We start from the raw sequence: 17932 nt of genomic DNA, 5'->3' as shown, positions 1-17932 counted from the left end.
TACCACCTTTGGAGGTGTTTCCCACTTCGGGTTTCCAGTCCATACTCCGTGCAGATGTTCCTGTACACTATGCCAGCCACTTGGTTATGGCGCTCCATGTATGCTTTTCCTGCCAGCATCTTACACCCTGCAGTTATGTGCTGGATTGTCTCAGGGGCCTCTTTGCACAGCCTACACCTTGGGTCTTGTCTGGTGTGGTAGATCTGGGCCTCTATTGCTCTGGTGCTCAGGGCCTGTTACCAAGTGCACATAAATAGCATTTCCTAGATTATCTGTCATAAACACTAAATCTCCTCACAAATCATTAAAATTACTGATATAATTCCACAATTTTGCTCTGCAAGGTCTTGCTAGGTGCATGCAGCTGTCAGTTTTCAGCACATGCGTAGAAAGGTAACAGCCGGGCTACAGCCTGCATAGCCCAAAAATATATTAGAGCTAAAACATAGATGCAATGTTGAAATGACATCTGTTGCTCAGTGGGCTAATTGTTGATTGTTTACTGTTTTGTCTTCATACAATGTAATTATAACATAGACGTGTGCTCTTTGTAGACAGTGAAAACAGCTACTTTCCACGGGAACTTCAAAACCAGTAGCTACGTAAATGGACTGTACTTAAATAGTGCCTTTCTAGTCTTTTCCGACTACTTAAAGCACTTCAACTACATATCACATTCACAGCATTCGTACACTGATGGCATACTAAGTGCTCATCAGTCCAAGGTAACTAATCACTCACACACTGAAGGCACAGCCCTTGGGAGCAATTTGGGGTTCAGTGTCTTGCCCAAGGGCACTTCAACATCTGGGATCGAACCACCGACCTTCCGATTGGTGGTCGACCCACTCTACCACTAAGCCACAGTCGTATCTTTTGAGCAAATGTTTTGAGCAAATATACCCACTCAAATTATCTAAACTGAAGGCGCAGAAAATAAAACGATCCGAGAGCCCAATATGATCGATCCACATCCGTTAAATGTAGCCCTCATTATACTTGAAATGAGAAAATATATACTATAAGTTTCTTTCATGTTGTTGGTGGGGATGGTTCTAACACTTTATCTCAGCACCTATAACTCGCAGAATATTTGTGTTAGAGCTCTCAAATTTTGACACAAAGTCCCCTTATTTGTCTACTACAAATAGCAATGTTTCCTCTTCTTAAGGAAAGAGCAGGGTGTCGAAGTGCTGACTGTTCTGCGCTGCTGGAGTGGAGCATTTCTCAGAATGTGGAAATGAATTTGGATTAGTGCAAGTGGATAGTCTTACTCAGGATAATGGTCAAATAACGAAAAAAAACAACTGAAAATATTGAGTGTGAGTGTTCCTTAAACCCTTGAGTCCCTGCATGAGTAGTTTTCACCCAAAAAAAGTTTTTTAAAAGTTTGTACTCCATAATAATAATAATAATAAAATAATAATAATAAAAGCATAAGCATGAGCACAGCCTGCGATCAGAGCTGTACAGTGGTCAGAGTAAAGTTTTTCTAGCGTGTGCTCTAAGAGAAAAGTAGACAGCGAAAACACAGCTTTTAGGCTACTTCCCATGGGTGCTTTCAAAACTAGTATGTAAGCACAAATCTTTCAAGCAAATATACCCACTCAAATGATCCGAACTAAAGGCACAGAGAATACAGAGCCCGATATGATCAATCCACTTTATTTTCGGATGCACATTTTTTCGAAAGCTCTATGTATTTTATTTTTTAAATGCAGCCCTCATTATACTTAAAATGAGAAATGATTCATTATTACAGTACTTAACATCTGTATAGTAGAGTAAGTTTCTTTCATGTTGTTAGTGTATATACTCATTCATACCTCAAATCAACAGTATTAATTTTGATTCGTGTTGTAGCAGCAATACTGGAGGCCAAGCAATCGGCACTAATAAACACAATTAGCCAACATTTTTGTGGCAAGATATCAGCACGCAAAGCTAAGCAGTGACTTCATATTCTTCAGAGAGTGATGGGGTGAAAGATAATCAGCTCATCTTCTCCTCCTTAATGCCACAGGCTTTCTTGATGTCAGTCGGGTGTTCAAAGGCGGCTTGGACAAACTGACCAAACAGGCGATCCATGTAGCTCTCACCACGGGAAACAACCCCTGCAGGAAGGCGATGTGTCCACCATGGGCCGTCAACAACAGAGCGACATTAGGCAGGCTCTCGACTATGGTCACTGGGAAGGCTGTGTGGGCAAGAAATACAATGAAAAAGGAGTCAGGAAAAGGAGAGAGTAGCCAAGCTAAAACATTAGATAGAAAACATCTTGTGTAGCATGGAGGCTGAAATATTAACCACAGCACAAAAGAAAACATTAAGAGCAACTTAACACCCTGTTTTAGCTTGAACACGCCCCCTTCACAAACTCATGCACTCAAACCAGGCGGGAACCTTCGGGTCTGAAAAGTGAAGTCAATGCTGAAGGGCCTTAAACCTGCATTCTTTCTAATGACCAGCGGGGGGCGACTGCACTGGTTGCAAAAAGAAGTCCGATTGTATAGAAGTCTGAGGAAAATGACCCTACTTCTCACAAGATTTATTACCTCAGTAAACAGATTCCTAACGAGTTTATGGTCTCATTCGCTAGTTTCACGTCTTCTTCAATACAGCACAATGTTCATTTAGTAAATTATGGTCTCATTTAGAGTAAAATAGACGATGAAGCAGGGTATACTTTAGGCGTGGCTACCTTGTGATTGACAAGTTGCTACCACGGCGTGACCTGTCAATCAGGATACAGGCGATGCGTATCCTTAGTGTTGCCAACTTGGCGACTTTTCAGACCTTCTTAGCGACTTTATTTATAAAATGCGACTAGCGACAAATTAAGCAACTTATTCAGACCATCAGAGAAAAGGTGAGAAATATATTATATTGTAATTCATTCCCATGCATGCTAAGTGCTCTTCTGCCAGCAGTGTCTCTCTTACTCTCCTCTTGCGCAGGCAGTCAGTGTGCGGCGTGTGGCGCAGCTTCACTCTTTTAAATTGTTGATTTGATCTTCTCGCTCCTCCCTCCCTTTGTACATTTTTTTAACTTTTTACGTCAAATATTAGCATCCCCATTAATTTCACAGTTGAGGTGAATTACGCACCTCTGATAACCTAGCTAGTGCTAGCGTTACCTTGCTATGCTCCCCTCGTCCAAATATGGTCACTTCCAGTCAATGGATGCAAAAAACCAAGATGGCGAAGGCCACAATACCAATCTCGAAGCTTCAAAATGGTAGTCCACAAACCAATGGTTGACGTCACAGTGACTACGTCCACTTCTTACAGTCTATGATTCCAACCCACACACATGCCACCGCGTCCCGTTTTCAGCTGTTTTAATGCCTAGATATAACATCTGGCAGTCACCCAGAATTCACAGAACTGTAGTTTTATATGTAACGCTCGATTCTATGTCTATACCGGTATATAAAAGCCCTCGTTTCACTTGAGTTTCAATACAAGTTTAACGTTAGCTTAGCTAGGCTTCTACAGATGCAGCAGAGGTGGAGTGAGACAGAGTAGAGGATATGAATGTGTGGTATGGAGGGTGTAGATTTGCCACAAACACTAAAACACTGTAAACTACTGGATTACAAGTAGTAGACGTAGCATATCTGCCACTGTAGTATTTGTACTCTCTCTCCGTTGCATGCTTTGAGACTAAGACATGTCCAAAGACTAAAGCTGTGGCTACACCGGTCTTTTCAATGTGACATTTGCATCCAGTCACACCTGACTCTATTTATGTGTCAGGTGTGAGTCCCCTCAGATCGGATTTCAGACCCATTGAGATACAACCTCATTCTGCAGGAAACATACAGAAATCGAACACAGACTTCACATTCACGTGTCAACTAATACATCTGTTGGATCTGGTGCTTCTGATCACAACACAATGTCCATCTTCTCCTGTTGTCTACTCACCATGTTGGGGAGAGAAGGGGTCATCAGCAGCGTTGAGGCACAAGATGGGTACTGCTGTATTGGGGAGTTTTTTGTCTGGGCTGGCATCGCGGTAATAATCCATACAAGATTTATAACCAAACAGCACAGAGGTGATGCGTTCATCAAACTCACGGATAGTCCGTGCCTGGAAGAGAGAGATGAAATGAAATGAAAATGGAGAGGAAAAGCAATCACACATAAAAGGGAGATGAGAAACTTTGACAGTAAAGTAAATGTAAAGAACCTACCTTCAAGACATAGTCGACGTCCACCTCTTTCTCCAGAACCTTCCTCTGTCTGTGAAAACAGATTAACATCCCTGAATTGTTCAACTAAATTCAGGAATTTATGACACGGCTACTTATCTGACCTGGTGACAACACGACACAGGCCTCTCGTGAGGTGTTTATTGAACAGCAGCCAGTTGAGTGGTTCTTCCATTGAGTCAGCGGACTTCACTGCATCCCATGGAACAGAGATGATTAAACCCGCCACCATCCCTGACTGTGTGCGCTTACGGGCCAGGTAGTTTATCAATATCATGCTGCGGACGGCGAAAGAAGACCCAGAAAAAACACAGGAAAAGACAACAGCACTTTGACAAAAAGGTACTAACTAAAGGGAAGACAGAGAAAGGAAACAAAGCTACTGTGGGATAAATTTGACCATGAAATAACTTTTTGAGAACATTTTCTCAGAGAAATGCGAGCAGTTGGAAACCATTACACCGTACACCAACTCACCCTCCCAAAGACACACCAGCACCAAGCACAGGCGCATGTGGGTAAAGTCCTTTGACATGCTGCACCACACGCTCAAGGTCTGAGGTATTGGCTGCGCAGTAGGTAACAGGTGTCTGAAGCGAGCAGAGGGACAGAGGAGGAGCGTTACATGCAGTGTTCAAGTGCCAGATTTTGTGTTTGCACTGCTGTGTACACACACACACACACACACACACACACACAATATGACGGGCATTATTCTATATTTATCCTATTGTCAACAAGTTGATCTCTCAATACTTTCCAACTTACCCTGCCTGTGTGTGGCATTTAAAAGCCCATTTATTCCTACTGAAGATATAAATCTTTAAAAATGGGACACACCTATATAGTTTAAATTTTTAAAAAGGCTATGTAATTTCCTCAAACAGCTGAACAGCTCAAACTGGAGTAAATAGTGCCTTTGTTGGGGACCATTTTCAGCCGCAGATTCACTTGCACAGTGTGACGAAAACAGATATTACTGTATATAATTTTCAACTTCATAACACAAATAGCAGATTTTGGGGCAGACTGGCCAGTAGTGTGAGGACAGATTTGCTCTGAGTAAGCCTTATTCAGAAAGTTTTCTATTTCTGTCCCTCATTGTATTTGATATTCATTTACCAAAGAGAGACTTTAAAAACACCTGACATCTAAAAATTACTGATTACTGAAACTGATTTGAAGTAGCTTCACATTTTAGAGTTTGCACATTGATCCCTGTCCGTTTCAATAACAGAGGAAAGGGAAACTTTTCAGAATTTAAATGTGACATGGCCATAATTCATTAAGTAATCATTATACTTACCAGCAACTCCTCCCGTGCAGTGCCTCTGTTGTTGAAGACCACACATCTAGGAAAGAAAATGTCTATGAAAGCAGCTACAGCAACTATTGGACATTAAATTTAGTGCAATTAAAATTCCTCAGTCATGTCACATAAGTTTCCTGCTTACTTTAATCCAAACTCTCCAATGACTGACTATAAATGTTAGCATGTTTACATTTCACTTCAGATTTTGGCACACAGATGAAGAATTGCATCATTTAAGACAGGAGACAGGTGAGGAGCACAACTGACCTGTAGCCACGGCGGGTGGCCTGGCCAATGGCATGGAGCACATAGGACTGCCGGCTGTTCCCCATCAGGCCTGGGAGGATCAGCACCGTGGGACGGGTAGAGGATTCTGGGTAGGTCCCACTGGCCTCATTGTCCACCCAGTCCAGGGAGATCTGACCACCATCAACCGTACGGATCAGCTCACTGAGGGATGAAGGGAGGATTACTATTACATTAACAACACAAAAATGACTACTTCACCAGTCTATAGGTTTAAGGTTAAGAGTTATTTCATCCCCGTGTTTGAAATGCACTGGATTTAGAACACATTACCTTAATACTCAATCCTGTAGACAGAAATATCCAGATACTATAGTAAGATAACAAGATGACTGTGTCAGCCAGCAAAAGGAACATAACAGAACAAAGCGGACTCATCCAGGAGGTTCATCCTACTTTGCGATAAGTGACGGGGGTCTGGACTTGAGGAGGCGCAGACCAGGGTTTGAAGTCGGCCTCCCAACACCACGGAGTGGGACTGAAGCGCTCAGCCACCACAGGACAGTGCTTGTGGAGGAACGCACTGAAAGCAGCGCTAGAAACCAGAGTCGGTGTCTGGGAGGAAAAGAGACAAAATGAAGGGGTATGAAAGCACAGGGGCCTTGACATTAACACCTGTGACAGACAAAAGCAGGGTCTGTATGTGTTTTAGCGACGTGGCAAACAGCACCGTGTTCTACAAAACAAGCACATGCCTTGAAAAACACAATCCACATTTTCTACAATCTAAAACAATCTAAGAACATGTATGAAAAACAATGATCATGCAGACTTTGATACAATATGTCTTGATCCCATGGCACCCCATGACAACTAGACTGTAACACATACAAAACATACAACATGAATATTATGTGGTATTAAACTAACATAATCAAATAAATGTTTAAGCAAATTATCAGGTTACAATGCCAAACATTTGCATGTTCTCATGTAAAGATTTGGTGTTTTTCGTGTGTTTTATGATTGTAAATTGAATATCTTTGGGTTTTAAAACTGCTGGTCAGGCATCAGTTTGGGTTTTAGGAAACTGACAGTTTTTTCACATTTTATAGACAAACCAAAATATCGATTAATTGAAAAAAATATTCAGATTGATCAATAATGAATATAACTGGTAACACTGTATTTCAACTGGTTTAATAATGTATTTGTCAACAATTATAACTATGAGGGTACTTTTGTGTCTTTATTATGCAATCAAATAGAATAGGTTTGAGAGCATAACTTACATAACCAACATAACTTTCGAAACTGAAAACAAAACTTTTGGATTTGAAAACCAAGCAAGGCCAAGTGGCATAAGGTCTGTGAGCATTGTTAACCCCAACGACCTCTGGGAGTCGAAACTGAAACAGTTTCCAGACTAACGCGCGTCTGCCATGTCAGGGTCAGGCTACTCTCGTGGTGCTTTGAGAGAGAAATTTCTAAAACTGTCTTTCCTGTTGCTTAAATAACGCCATTGGCAGAAACAAGTCAAATCTGACCACTTAACGAGCGGTAATTGTGTATGAGAAGTGAAAGTTTGGGAAGTTAGAAGGGATAAAGTACAAAAAAATGTAAAAGGCAGAACAGCAGAAGTCACACTGATAAGAAAAAATAACATAAAACACACACAAAACTACATATAGTGCGGTCATTGTTACCCAGCCTTGACCGCTGTGACTGACCTGACACTTGCGGGCCCACAGATAGTAAAGTGCGGCCGGGAGAGAGCAGATGAACACCGTATAAGGTCTGGAAACACACTCCCAATATGTTCTCCATAGCTCCAAATATGATGAAAACATGGCCATGATCTTTTTAGCTAATGTACAGAGCTAACCTGGTAGCTGACAGTATGTAAATGACTCGTTAACCGACACAGCGAGAGACACAACTGACTGACAGACGTGTAACGATATAGTTAATGTCCGACAACGTGCCTTCACTATCACCAGCTAACGTTAAAGATGTTTTAAAGCCACTCCTCTACTCCGAGACGTCCCATCAGCACTGACGGTGACGGTAAAGAGCTGGTATCCACCCGCAGGCTTTTATTCAGCGGTGTTTTCTCCAGGGCCTGCCGCTTCCCGGTTGCCGAGGGTCGTACGTTTGAGGAGAAACGGCCAATGCCCGTCCTCACGTGGAGGCGTCCACCGCGCGGGTAACAGACTGACTTCTTCTTCTTTTATTTTGATTGGCGGTTGGCAACCAGCTTGCAGGTACTTTACCGCCACCTACCGGACTGGAGTGTGTAGCTTGGCAGACAAATAAATGACAAAAAATAGAACAAAACAAAAAGAAAATACTTAAATTCTCTCTATTAAACCTGTTTCCTTCAGGTATTTAATTAGGTGACTGTATATTCCCCTTGCCACATCTCCCTGTTCCCATGTTCCCTACAGTGAAACTTAGCTTAGCTTTCTTTAATGCTGATATCAGTTCCTTCCTTTCCTCCTCATAGGCCCTACACTCCCACAGCACATGCTGGACAGATTCAGGATGACCACAGTGTGTGCATCTACCAGTTGGGTGTTTACCTATTTTATGAAGTGTCTTATTAAGTCCAGTATGTCCTATGCAGAGATGACTATGGTTATAGAGTATCTTTGATACAGGCATTCAAATATTTAATGCGTGTGTTCAGGGATGCATGAAGCTGGGGGCGGGAGGAGAACAGTATGAAGCGATGAAGGTTAGGGTAGTAGTACAGGTAAGAACTTAAATCTACTTTCACCCCTGCTAATACTGTATATTTATAAGTTTTGTCACCACTACAGAAACACTAGGTAACTGCTAAAGTATGACACGCTTATCTGACATTGACTGTGGTTAGTTATTGGTTTGATTAATGGTTTACAGTCTAATAATGTGTGTTTGTAGATTACTGACGGTGGCTGATCAGGCTAATTATCAGCTAATTGTACTCTGTTCCTAACGCCAGCATTCAGAAAATGGTTGCCCTTTGTGTGCGTGGTTTCCTAATTAAACATGATGTATTTGATTAAGTGTACAGTTTTAATTACTAAGTATTATTTTTCAATACACTGACTCCTCCCACTGAGAAATTTCCCATTGATTCGACGTTTAAATGGTACATAGCTGTCTAGTCCAAAATGTGGTTAAATGTGGTTCAAAAGTGAAAGTTTAGTAGACATCCAACAATTTGACTGCTAGGCTATTGAATAACTATATATTTATATATATATATATATATATATATATATATATATATATATATATATATATATATATAAACTTCGTCCTTCACCCTCCGCGGGTGGTCTCATCCTTCAAGCTCGGGTCCTCTACCAGAGGCCTGGGAGCTTGAGGGTTCTGCGCAGTATCTTTGCTGTTCCTAGTACTGCACTCTTCTGGACTGAGATGTCTGGTGTTCTTCCAGGGATCTGCTGTAGCCACTTCTCCAGTTTGGGGGTCACTGCCCCGAGTGCTCCGATGACCACGGGCACCACTGTCGCCTTCACCTTCCAGGCCTTCTCCAGCTCTTCTCTGAGCCCCAGGTACTTCTCTAGTTTCTCATGTTCCTTTCTCCTGATGTTGCCATCACTTGGTATTGCCACGTCAACCACAACGGCTTTCCTCTGCTGTTTGTCCACCACCACGATGTCAGGCTGGTTCGCCATTACCATTCTGTCAGTCTGAATCTGGAAGTCCCACAGGATCTTGGCTCGGTCGTTCTCTACCACCTTTGGAGGTGTTTCCCACTTCGGGGTTTCCAGTCCATACTCCGTGCAGATGTTCCTGTACACTATGCCAGCCACTTGGTTATGGCGCTCCATGTATGCTTTTCCTGCCAGCATCTTACACCCTGCAGTTATGTGCTGGATTGTCTCAGGGGCCTCTTTGCACAGCCTACACCTTGGGTCTTGTCTGGTGTGGTAGATCTGGGCCTCTATTGCTCTGGTGCTCAGGGCCTGTTACCAAGTGCACATAAATAGCATTTCCTAGATTATCTGTCATAAACACTAAATCTCCTCACAAATCATTAAAATTACTGATATAATTCCACAATTTTGCTCTGCAAGGTCTTGCTAGGTGCATGCAGCTGTCAGTTTTCAGCACATGCGTAGAAAGGTAACAGCCGGGCTACAGCCTGCATAGCCCAAAAAATATATTAGAGCTAAAACATAGATGCAATGTTGAAATGACATCTGTTGCTCAGTGGGCTAATTGTTGATTGTTTACTGTTTTGTCTTCATACAATGTAATTATAACATAGACGTGTGCTCTTTGTAGACAGTGAAAACAGCTACTTTCCACGGGAACTTCAAAACCAGTAGCTACGTAAATGGACTGTACTTAAATAGTGCCTTTCTAGTCTTTTCCGACTACTTAAAGCACTTCAACTACATATCACATTCACAGCATTCGTACACTGATGGCATACTAAGTGCTCATCAGTCCAAGGTAACTAATCACTCACACACTGAAGGCACAGCCCTTGGGAGCAATTTGGGGTTCAGTGTCTTGCCCAAGGGCACTTCAACATCTGGGATCGAACCACCGACCTTCCGATTGGTGGTCGACCCACTCTACCACTAAGCCACAGTCGTATCTTTTGAGCAAATGTTTTGAGCAAATATACCCACTCAAATTATCTAAACTGAAGGCGCAGAAAATAAAACGATCCGAGAGCCCAATATGATCGATCCACATCCGTTAAATGTAGCCCTCATTATACTTGAAATGAGAAAATATATACTATAAGTTTCTTTCATGTTGTTGGTGGGGATGGTTCTAACACTTTATCTCAGCACCTATAACTCGCAGAATATTTGTGTTAGAGCTCTCAAATTTTGACACAAAGTCCCCTTATTTGTCTACTACAAATAGCAATGTTTCCTCTTCTTAAGGAAAGAGCAGGGTGTCGAAGTGCTGACTGTTCTGCGCTGCTGGAGTGGAGCATTTCTCAGAATGTGGAAATGAATTTGGATTAGTGCAAGTGGATAGTCTTACTCAGGATAATGGTCAAATAACGAAAAAAAACAACTGAAAATATTGAGTGTGAGTGTTCCTTAAACCCTTGAGTCCCTGCATGAGTAGTTTTCACCCAAAAAAAAGTTTTTAAAAGTTTGTACTCCATAATAATAATAATAATAAAATAATAATAATAAAAGCATAAGCATGAGCACAGCCTGCGATCAGAGCTGTACAGTGGTCAGAGTAAAGTTTTTCTAGCGTGTGCTCTAAGAGAAAAGTAGACAGCGAAAACACAGCTTTTAGGCTACTTCCCATGGGTGCTTTCAAAACTAGTATGTAAGCACAAATCTTTCAAGCAAATATACCCACTCAAATGATCCGAACTAAAGGCACAGAGAATACAGAGCCCGATATGATCAATCCACTTTATTTTCGGATGCACATTTTTTCGAAAGCTCTATGTATTTTATTTTTTAAATGCAGCCCTCATTATACTTAAAATGAGAAATGATTCATTATTACAGTACTTAACATCTGTATAGTAGAGTAAGTTTCTTTCATGTTGTTAGTGTATATACTCATTCATACCTCAAATCAACAGTATTAATTTTGATTCGTGTTGTAGCAGCAATACTGGAGGCCAAGCAATCGGCACTAATAAACACAATTAGCCAACATTTTTGTGGCAAGATATCAGCACGCAAAGCTAAGCAGTGACTTCATATTCTTCAGAGAGTGATGGGGTGAAAGATAATCAGCTCATCTTCTCCTCCTTAATGCCACAGGCTTTCTTGATGTCAGTCGGGTGTTCAAAGGCGGCTTGGACAAACTGACCAAACAGGCGATCCATGTAGCTCTCACCACGGGGAAACAACCCCTGCAGGAAGGCGATGTGTCCACCATGGGCCGTCAACAACAGAGCGACATTAGGCAGGCTCTCGACTATGGTCACTGGGAAGGCTGTGTGGGCAAGAAATACAATGAAAAAGGAGTCAGGAAAAGGAGAGAGTAGCCAAGCTAAAACATTAGATAGAAAACATCTTGTGTAGCATGGAGGCTGAAATATTAACCACAGCACAAAAGAAAACATTAAGAGCAACTTAACACCCTGTTTTAGCTTGAACACGCCCCTTCACAAACTCATGCACTCAAACCAGGCGGGAACCTTCGGGTCTGAAAAGTGAAGTCAATGCTGAAGGGCCTTAAACCTGCATTCTTTCTAATGACCAGCGGGGGGCGACTGCACTGGTTGCAAAAAGAAGTCCGATTGTATAGAAGTCTGAGGAAAATGACCCTACTTCTCACAAGATTTATTACCTCAGTAAACAGATTCCTAACGAGTTTATGGTCTCATTCGCTAGTTTCACGTCTTCTTCAATACAGCACAATGTTCATTTAGTAAATTATGGTCTCATTTAGAGTAAAATAGACGATGAAGCAGGGTATACTTTAGGGCGTGGCTACCTTGTGATTGACAAGTTGCTACCACGGCGACCTGTCAATCAGGATACAGGCGATGCGTATCCTTAGTGTTGCCAACTTGGCGACTTTTCAGACCTTCTTAGCGACTTTATTTATAAAATGCGACTAGCGACAAATTAAGCAACTTATTCAGACCATCAGAGAAAAGGTGAGAAATATATTATATTGTAATTCATTCCCATGCATGCTGCGGCTCTTCTGCCAGCAGTGTCTCTCTTACTCTCCTCTTGCGCAGGCAGTCAGTGTGCGGCGTGTGGCGCAGCTTCACTCTTTTAAATTGTTGATTTGATCTTCTCGCTCCTCCCTCCCTTTGTACATTTTTTTTTAACTTTTTTACGTCAAATATTAGCATCCCCATTAATTTCACAGTTGAGGTGAATTACGCACCTCTGATAACCTAGCTAGTGCTAGCGTTACCTTGCTATGCTCCCCTCGTCCAAATATGGTCACTTCCAGTCAATGGATGCAAAAAACCAAGATGGCGAAGGCCACAATACCAATCTCGAAGCTTCAAAATGGTAGTCCACAAACCAATGGTTGACGTCACAGTGACTACGTCCACTTCTTACAGTCTATGATTCCAACCCACACACATGCCACCGCGTCCCCGTTTTCAGCTGTTTTAATGCCTAGATATAACATCTGGCAGTCACCCAGAATTCACAGAACTGTAGTTTTATATGTAACGCTCGATTCTATGTCTATACCGGTATATAAAAGCCCTCGTTTCACTTGAGTTTCAATACAAGTTTAACGTTAGCTTAGCTAGGCTTCTACAGATGCAGCAGAGGTGGAGTGAGACAGAGTAGAGGATATGAATGTGTGGTATGGAGGGTGTAGATTTGCCACAAACACTAAAACACTGTAAACTACTGGATTACAAGTAGTAGACGTAGCATATCTGCCACTGTAGTATTTGTACTCTCTCTCCGTTGCATGCTTTGAGACTAAGACATGTCCAAAGACTAAAGCTGTGGCTACACCGGTCTTTTCAATGTGACATTTGCATCCAGTCACACCTGACTCTATTTATGTGTCAGGTGTGAGTCCCCTCAGATCGGATTTCAGACCCATTGAGATACAACCTCATTCTGCAGGAAACATACAGAAATCGAACACAGACTTCACATTCACGTGTCAACTAATACATCTGTTGGATCTGGTGCTTCTGATCACAACACAATGTCCATCTTCTCCTGTTGTCTACTCACCATGTTGGGGAGAGAAGGGGTCATCAGCAGCGTTGAGGCACAAGATGGGTACTGCTGTATTGGGGAGTTTTTGTCTGGGCTGGCATCGCGGTAATAATCCATACAAGATTTATAACCAAACAGCACAGAGGTGATGCGTTCATCAAACTCTCACGGATAGTCCGTGCCTGGAGAGAGAGAGATGAAATGAAATGAAAATGGAGAGGAAAAGCAATCACACATAAAAGGGAGATGAGAAACTTTGACAGTAAAGTAAATGTAAAGAACCTACCTTCAGGACATAGTCGACGTCCACCTCTTTCTCCAGAACCTTCCTCTGTCTGTGAAAACAGATTAACATCCCTGAATTGTTCAACTAAATTCAGGAATTTATGACACGGCTACTTATCTGACCTGGTGACAACACGACACAGGCCTCTCGTGAGGTGTTTATTGAACAGCAGCCAGTTGAGTGGTTCTTCCATTGAGTCAGCGGACTTCACTGCATCCCATGGTACAGAGATGGTTAAACCCGCCACCATCCCTGACTGTGTGCGCTTACGGGCCAGGTAGTTTATCAATATCATGCTGCGGACGGCGAAAGAAGACCCAGAAAAAACACAGGAAAAGACAACAGCACTTTGACAAAAAGGTACTAACTAAAGGGAAGACAGAGAAAGGAAACAAAGCTACTGTGGGATAAATTTGACCATGAAATAACTTTTTGAGAACATTTTCTCAGAGAAATGCGAGCAGTTGGAAACCATTACACGTACACCAACTCACCCTCCCAAAGACACACCAGCACCAAGCACAGGCGCATGTGGGTAAAGTCCTTTGACATGCTGCACCACACGCTCAAGGTCTGAGGTATTGGCTGCGCAGTAGGTAACAGGTGTCTGAAGCGAGCAGAGGGACAGAGGAGGAGCGTTACATGCAGTGTTCAAGTGCCAGATTTTGTGTTTGCACTGCTGTGTACACACACACACACACACACACACACACAATATGACGGGCATTATTCTATATTTATCCTATTGTCAACAAGTTGATCTCTCAATACTTTCCAACTTACCCTGCCTGTGTGTGGCATTTAAAAGCCCATTTATTCCTACTGAAGATATAAATCTTTAAAAATGGGACACACCTATATAGTTTAAATTTTTAAAAAGGCTATGTAATTTCCTCAAACAGCTGAACAGCTCAAACTGGAGTAAATAGTGCCTTTGTTGGGGACCATTTTCAGCCGCAGATTCACTTGCACAGTGTGACGAAAACAGATATTACTGTATATAATTTTCAACTTCATAACACAAATAGCAGATTTTGGGGCAGACTGGCCAGTAGTGTGAGGACAGATTTGCTCTGAGTAAGCCTTATTCAGAAAGTTTTCTATTTCTGTCCCTCATTGTATTTGATATTCATTTACCAAAGAGACTTTTTAAAAACACCTGACATCTAAAAATTACTGATTACTGAAACTGATTTACGAAGTAGCTTCACATTTTAGAGTTTGCACATTGATCCCTGTCTGTTTCAATAACAGAGGGAAAGGGAAACTTTTCAGAATTTAAATGTGACATGGCCATAATTCATTAAGTAATCATTATACTTACCAGCAACTCCTCCCGTGCAGTGCCTCTGTTGTTGAAGACCACACATCTAGGAAAGAAAATGTCTATGAAAGCAGCTACAGCAACTATTGGACATTAAATTTAGTGCAATTAAAATTCCTCAGTCATGTCACATAAGTTTCCTGCTTACTTTAATCCAAACTCTCCAATGACTGACTATAAATGTTAGCATGTTTACATTTCACTTCAGATTTTGGCACACAGATGAAGAATTGCATCATTTAAGACAGGAGACAGGTGAGGAGCACAACTGACCTGTAGCCTTGGGGCGGGTGGCCTGGCCAATGGCATGGAGCACATAGGACTGCCGGCTGTTCCCCATCAGGCCTGGGAGGATCAGCACCGTGGGACGGGTAGAGGATTCTGGGTAGGTCCCACTGGCCTCATTGTCCACCCAGTCCAGGGAGATCTGACCACCATCAACCGTACGGATCAGCTCACTGAGGGATGAAGGGAGGATTACTATTACATTAACAACACAAAAATGACTATTTCACCAGTCTATAGGTTTAAGGTTAAGAGTTATTTCATCCCCGTGTTTGAAATGCACTGGATTTAGAACACATTACCTTAATACTCAATCCTGTAGACAGAAATATCCAGATACTATAGTAAGATAACAAGATGACTGTGTCAGCCAGCAAAAGGAACATAACAGAACAACGTGGACTCATCCAGGAGGTTCATCCTACTTGCGATAAGTGACGGGGGGTCTGGACTTGAGGAGGACGCAGACCAGGGTTTGAAGTCGGCCTCCCCAACACCACGGAGTGGGACTGAAGCGCTCAGCCACCACAGGACAGTGCTTGTAGAGGAACGCACTGAAAGCAGCGCTAGAAACCAGAGTCGGTGTCTGGGAGGAAAAGAGACAAAATGAAGGGGTATGAAAGCACAGGGGCCTTGACATTAACACCTGTGACAGACAAAAGCAGGGTCTGTATGTGTTTAAGCGACGTGGCAAACAGCACCGTGTTCTACAAAACAAGCACATGCCTTGAAAAACACAATCCACATTTTCTACAATCTAAAACAATCTAAGAACATGTATGAAAAACAATGATCATGCAGACTTTGATACAATATGTCTTGATCCCATGGCACCCCATGACAACTAGACTGTAACACATACAAAACATACAACATGAATATTATGTGGTATTAAACTAACATAATCAAATAAATGTTTAAGCAAATTATCAGGTTACAATGCCAAACATTTGCATGTTCTCATGTAAAGATTTGGTGTTTTTCGTGTGTTTTATGATTGTAAATTGAATATCTTTGGGTTTTAAAACTGCTGGTCAGGCATCAGTTTGGGTTTTAGGAAACTGACAGTTTTTTCACATTTTATAGACAAACCAAAATATCGATTAATTGAAAAAAATATTCAGATTGATCAATAATGAAAATAACTGGTAACACTGTATTTCAACTGGTTTAATAATGTATTTGTCAACAATTATAACTATGAGGGTACTTTTGTGTCTTTATTATGCAATCAAATAGAATAGGTTTGAGAGCATAACTTACATAACCAACATAACTTTCGAAACTGAAAACAAAACTTTTGGATTTGAAAACCAAGCAAGGCCAAGTGGCATAAGGTCTGTGAGCATTGTTAACCCCAACGACCTCTGGGAGTCGAAACTGAAACAGTTTCCAGACTAACGCGCGTCTGCCATGTCAGGGTCAGGCTACTCTCGTGGTGCTTTGAGAGAGAAATTTCTAAAACTGTCTTTCCTGTTGCTTAAATAACGCCATTGGCAGAAACAAGTCAAATCTGACCACTTAACGAGCGGTAATTGTGTATGAGAAGTGAAAGTTTGGGAAGTTAGAAGGGATAAAGTACAAAAAAATGTAAAAGGCAGAACAGCAGAAGTCACACTGATAAGAAAAAATAACATAAAACACACACAAAACTACATATAGTGCGGTCATTGTTACCCAGCCTTGACCGCTGTGACTGACCTGACACTTGCGGGCCCACAGATAGTAAAGTGCGGCCGCGAGGGAGCAGATGAACACCGTATAAGGTCTGGAAACACACTCCCAATATGTTCTCCATAGCTCCAAATATGATGAAAACATGGCCATGATCTTTTTAGCTAATGTACAGAGCTAACCTGGTAGCTGACAGTATGTAAATGACTCGTTAACCGACACAGCGAGAGACACAACTGACTGACAGACGTGTAACGATATAGTTAATGTCCGACAACGTGCCTTCATCATCACCAGCTAACGTTAAAGATGTTTTAAAGCCACTCCTCTACTCCGAGATGTCCCATCAGCACTGACGGTGACGGTGAAGAGCTGGTATCCACCCGCAGGCTTTTATTCAGCGGTGCAGCCGAGGGTCGTATGTTTGAGGAGAAACGGCCGGTGTCCGTCCTCACCGTGGAGCGTCCACCGCGCGGGTCACAGACTGACTCAGAAACAAAGTTGAGCATCTTTTCTAGGAGTGTGGAAGAAGTGTTAACTGACACGCATGCGCCTTTCTTCGTCTTTTTTATCCAAAGCTTTGCGTTATCGCCACCTTCTGCTGCATGTAGCACTTGTCAAGGCCATTATTGTCTTTATGGTGTATATTTTTTATATTTTCCTGAATTCCAGCCTTTTTCTTTTCAAATTACAGTATTTTGCACAAGGCTGGCACTGGACAAAGTGGACGTTGCAATTACTTTGTAGTAATTTAATTAGCAAATGTTTGGTAATATTCACAACTAAAACACTATTTTAAAAGGATATGGTAAATGCCCTGATGTGGCGTTTGCATTTGTACCTCATTTTGATGTCTTTGATGTCAAAATCTAGTTTTAATACCTGTAATATTTCAGTTGATATCTGCTTACATGTGCATATTCATAGA

At 41.9% G+C, this 17932-nt stretch overlaps 1 protein-coding gene and 1 pseudogene across 1 annotated transcript; both read right to left on the bottom strand.

Moving 5' to 3' along the window:
* Positions 1-1649: 1649 nt before the first annotated feature.
* Positions 1650-7997, bottom strand: LOC122863529 (annotated as a pseudogene).
* A 3171-nt stretch (positions 7998-11168) lies between these two features.
* On the bottom strand, positions 11169-17518 carry LOC122863528 (phospholipase ABHD3-like). Its single transcript, XM_044170108.1, is given in 11 exon segments — positions 11169-11717; positions 13451-13525; positions 13528-13600; positions 13603-13617; positions 13722-13770; positions 13844-14017; positions 14216-14328; positions 15046-15091; positions 15312-15503; positions 15756-15916; positions 17032-17518. Coding segments are annotated over 11 exon segments (1230 nt in total). The 5' UTR covers positions 17158-17518; the 3' UTR covers positions 11169-11511.
* Positions 17519-17932: the final 414 nt, after the last annotated feature.

Source organism: Siniperca chuatsi, linkage group LG16 (assembly GCF_020085105.1).
Source record: "Siniperca chuatsi isolate FFG_IHB_CAS linkage group LG16, ASM2008510v1, whole genome shotgun sequence".
Classification (NCBI taxonomy): Eukaryota; Metazoa; Chordata; class Actinopteri; order Centrarchiformes; family Sinipercidae; genus Siniperca; species Siniperca chuatsi.
Note: the sequence above shows the minus strand (reverse complement) of the source record. Positions and strands in the feature narration are given on the sequence as shown.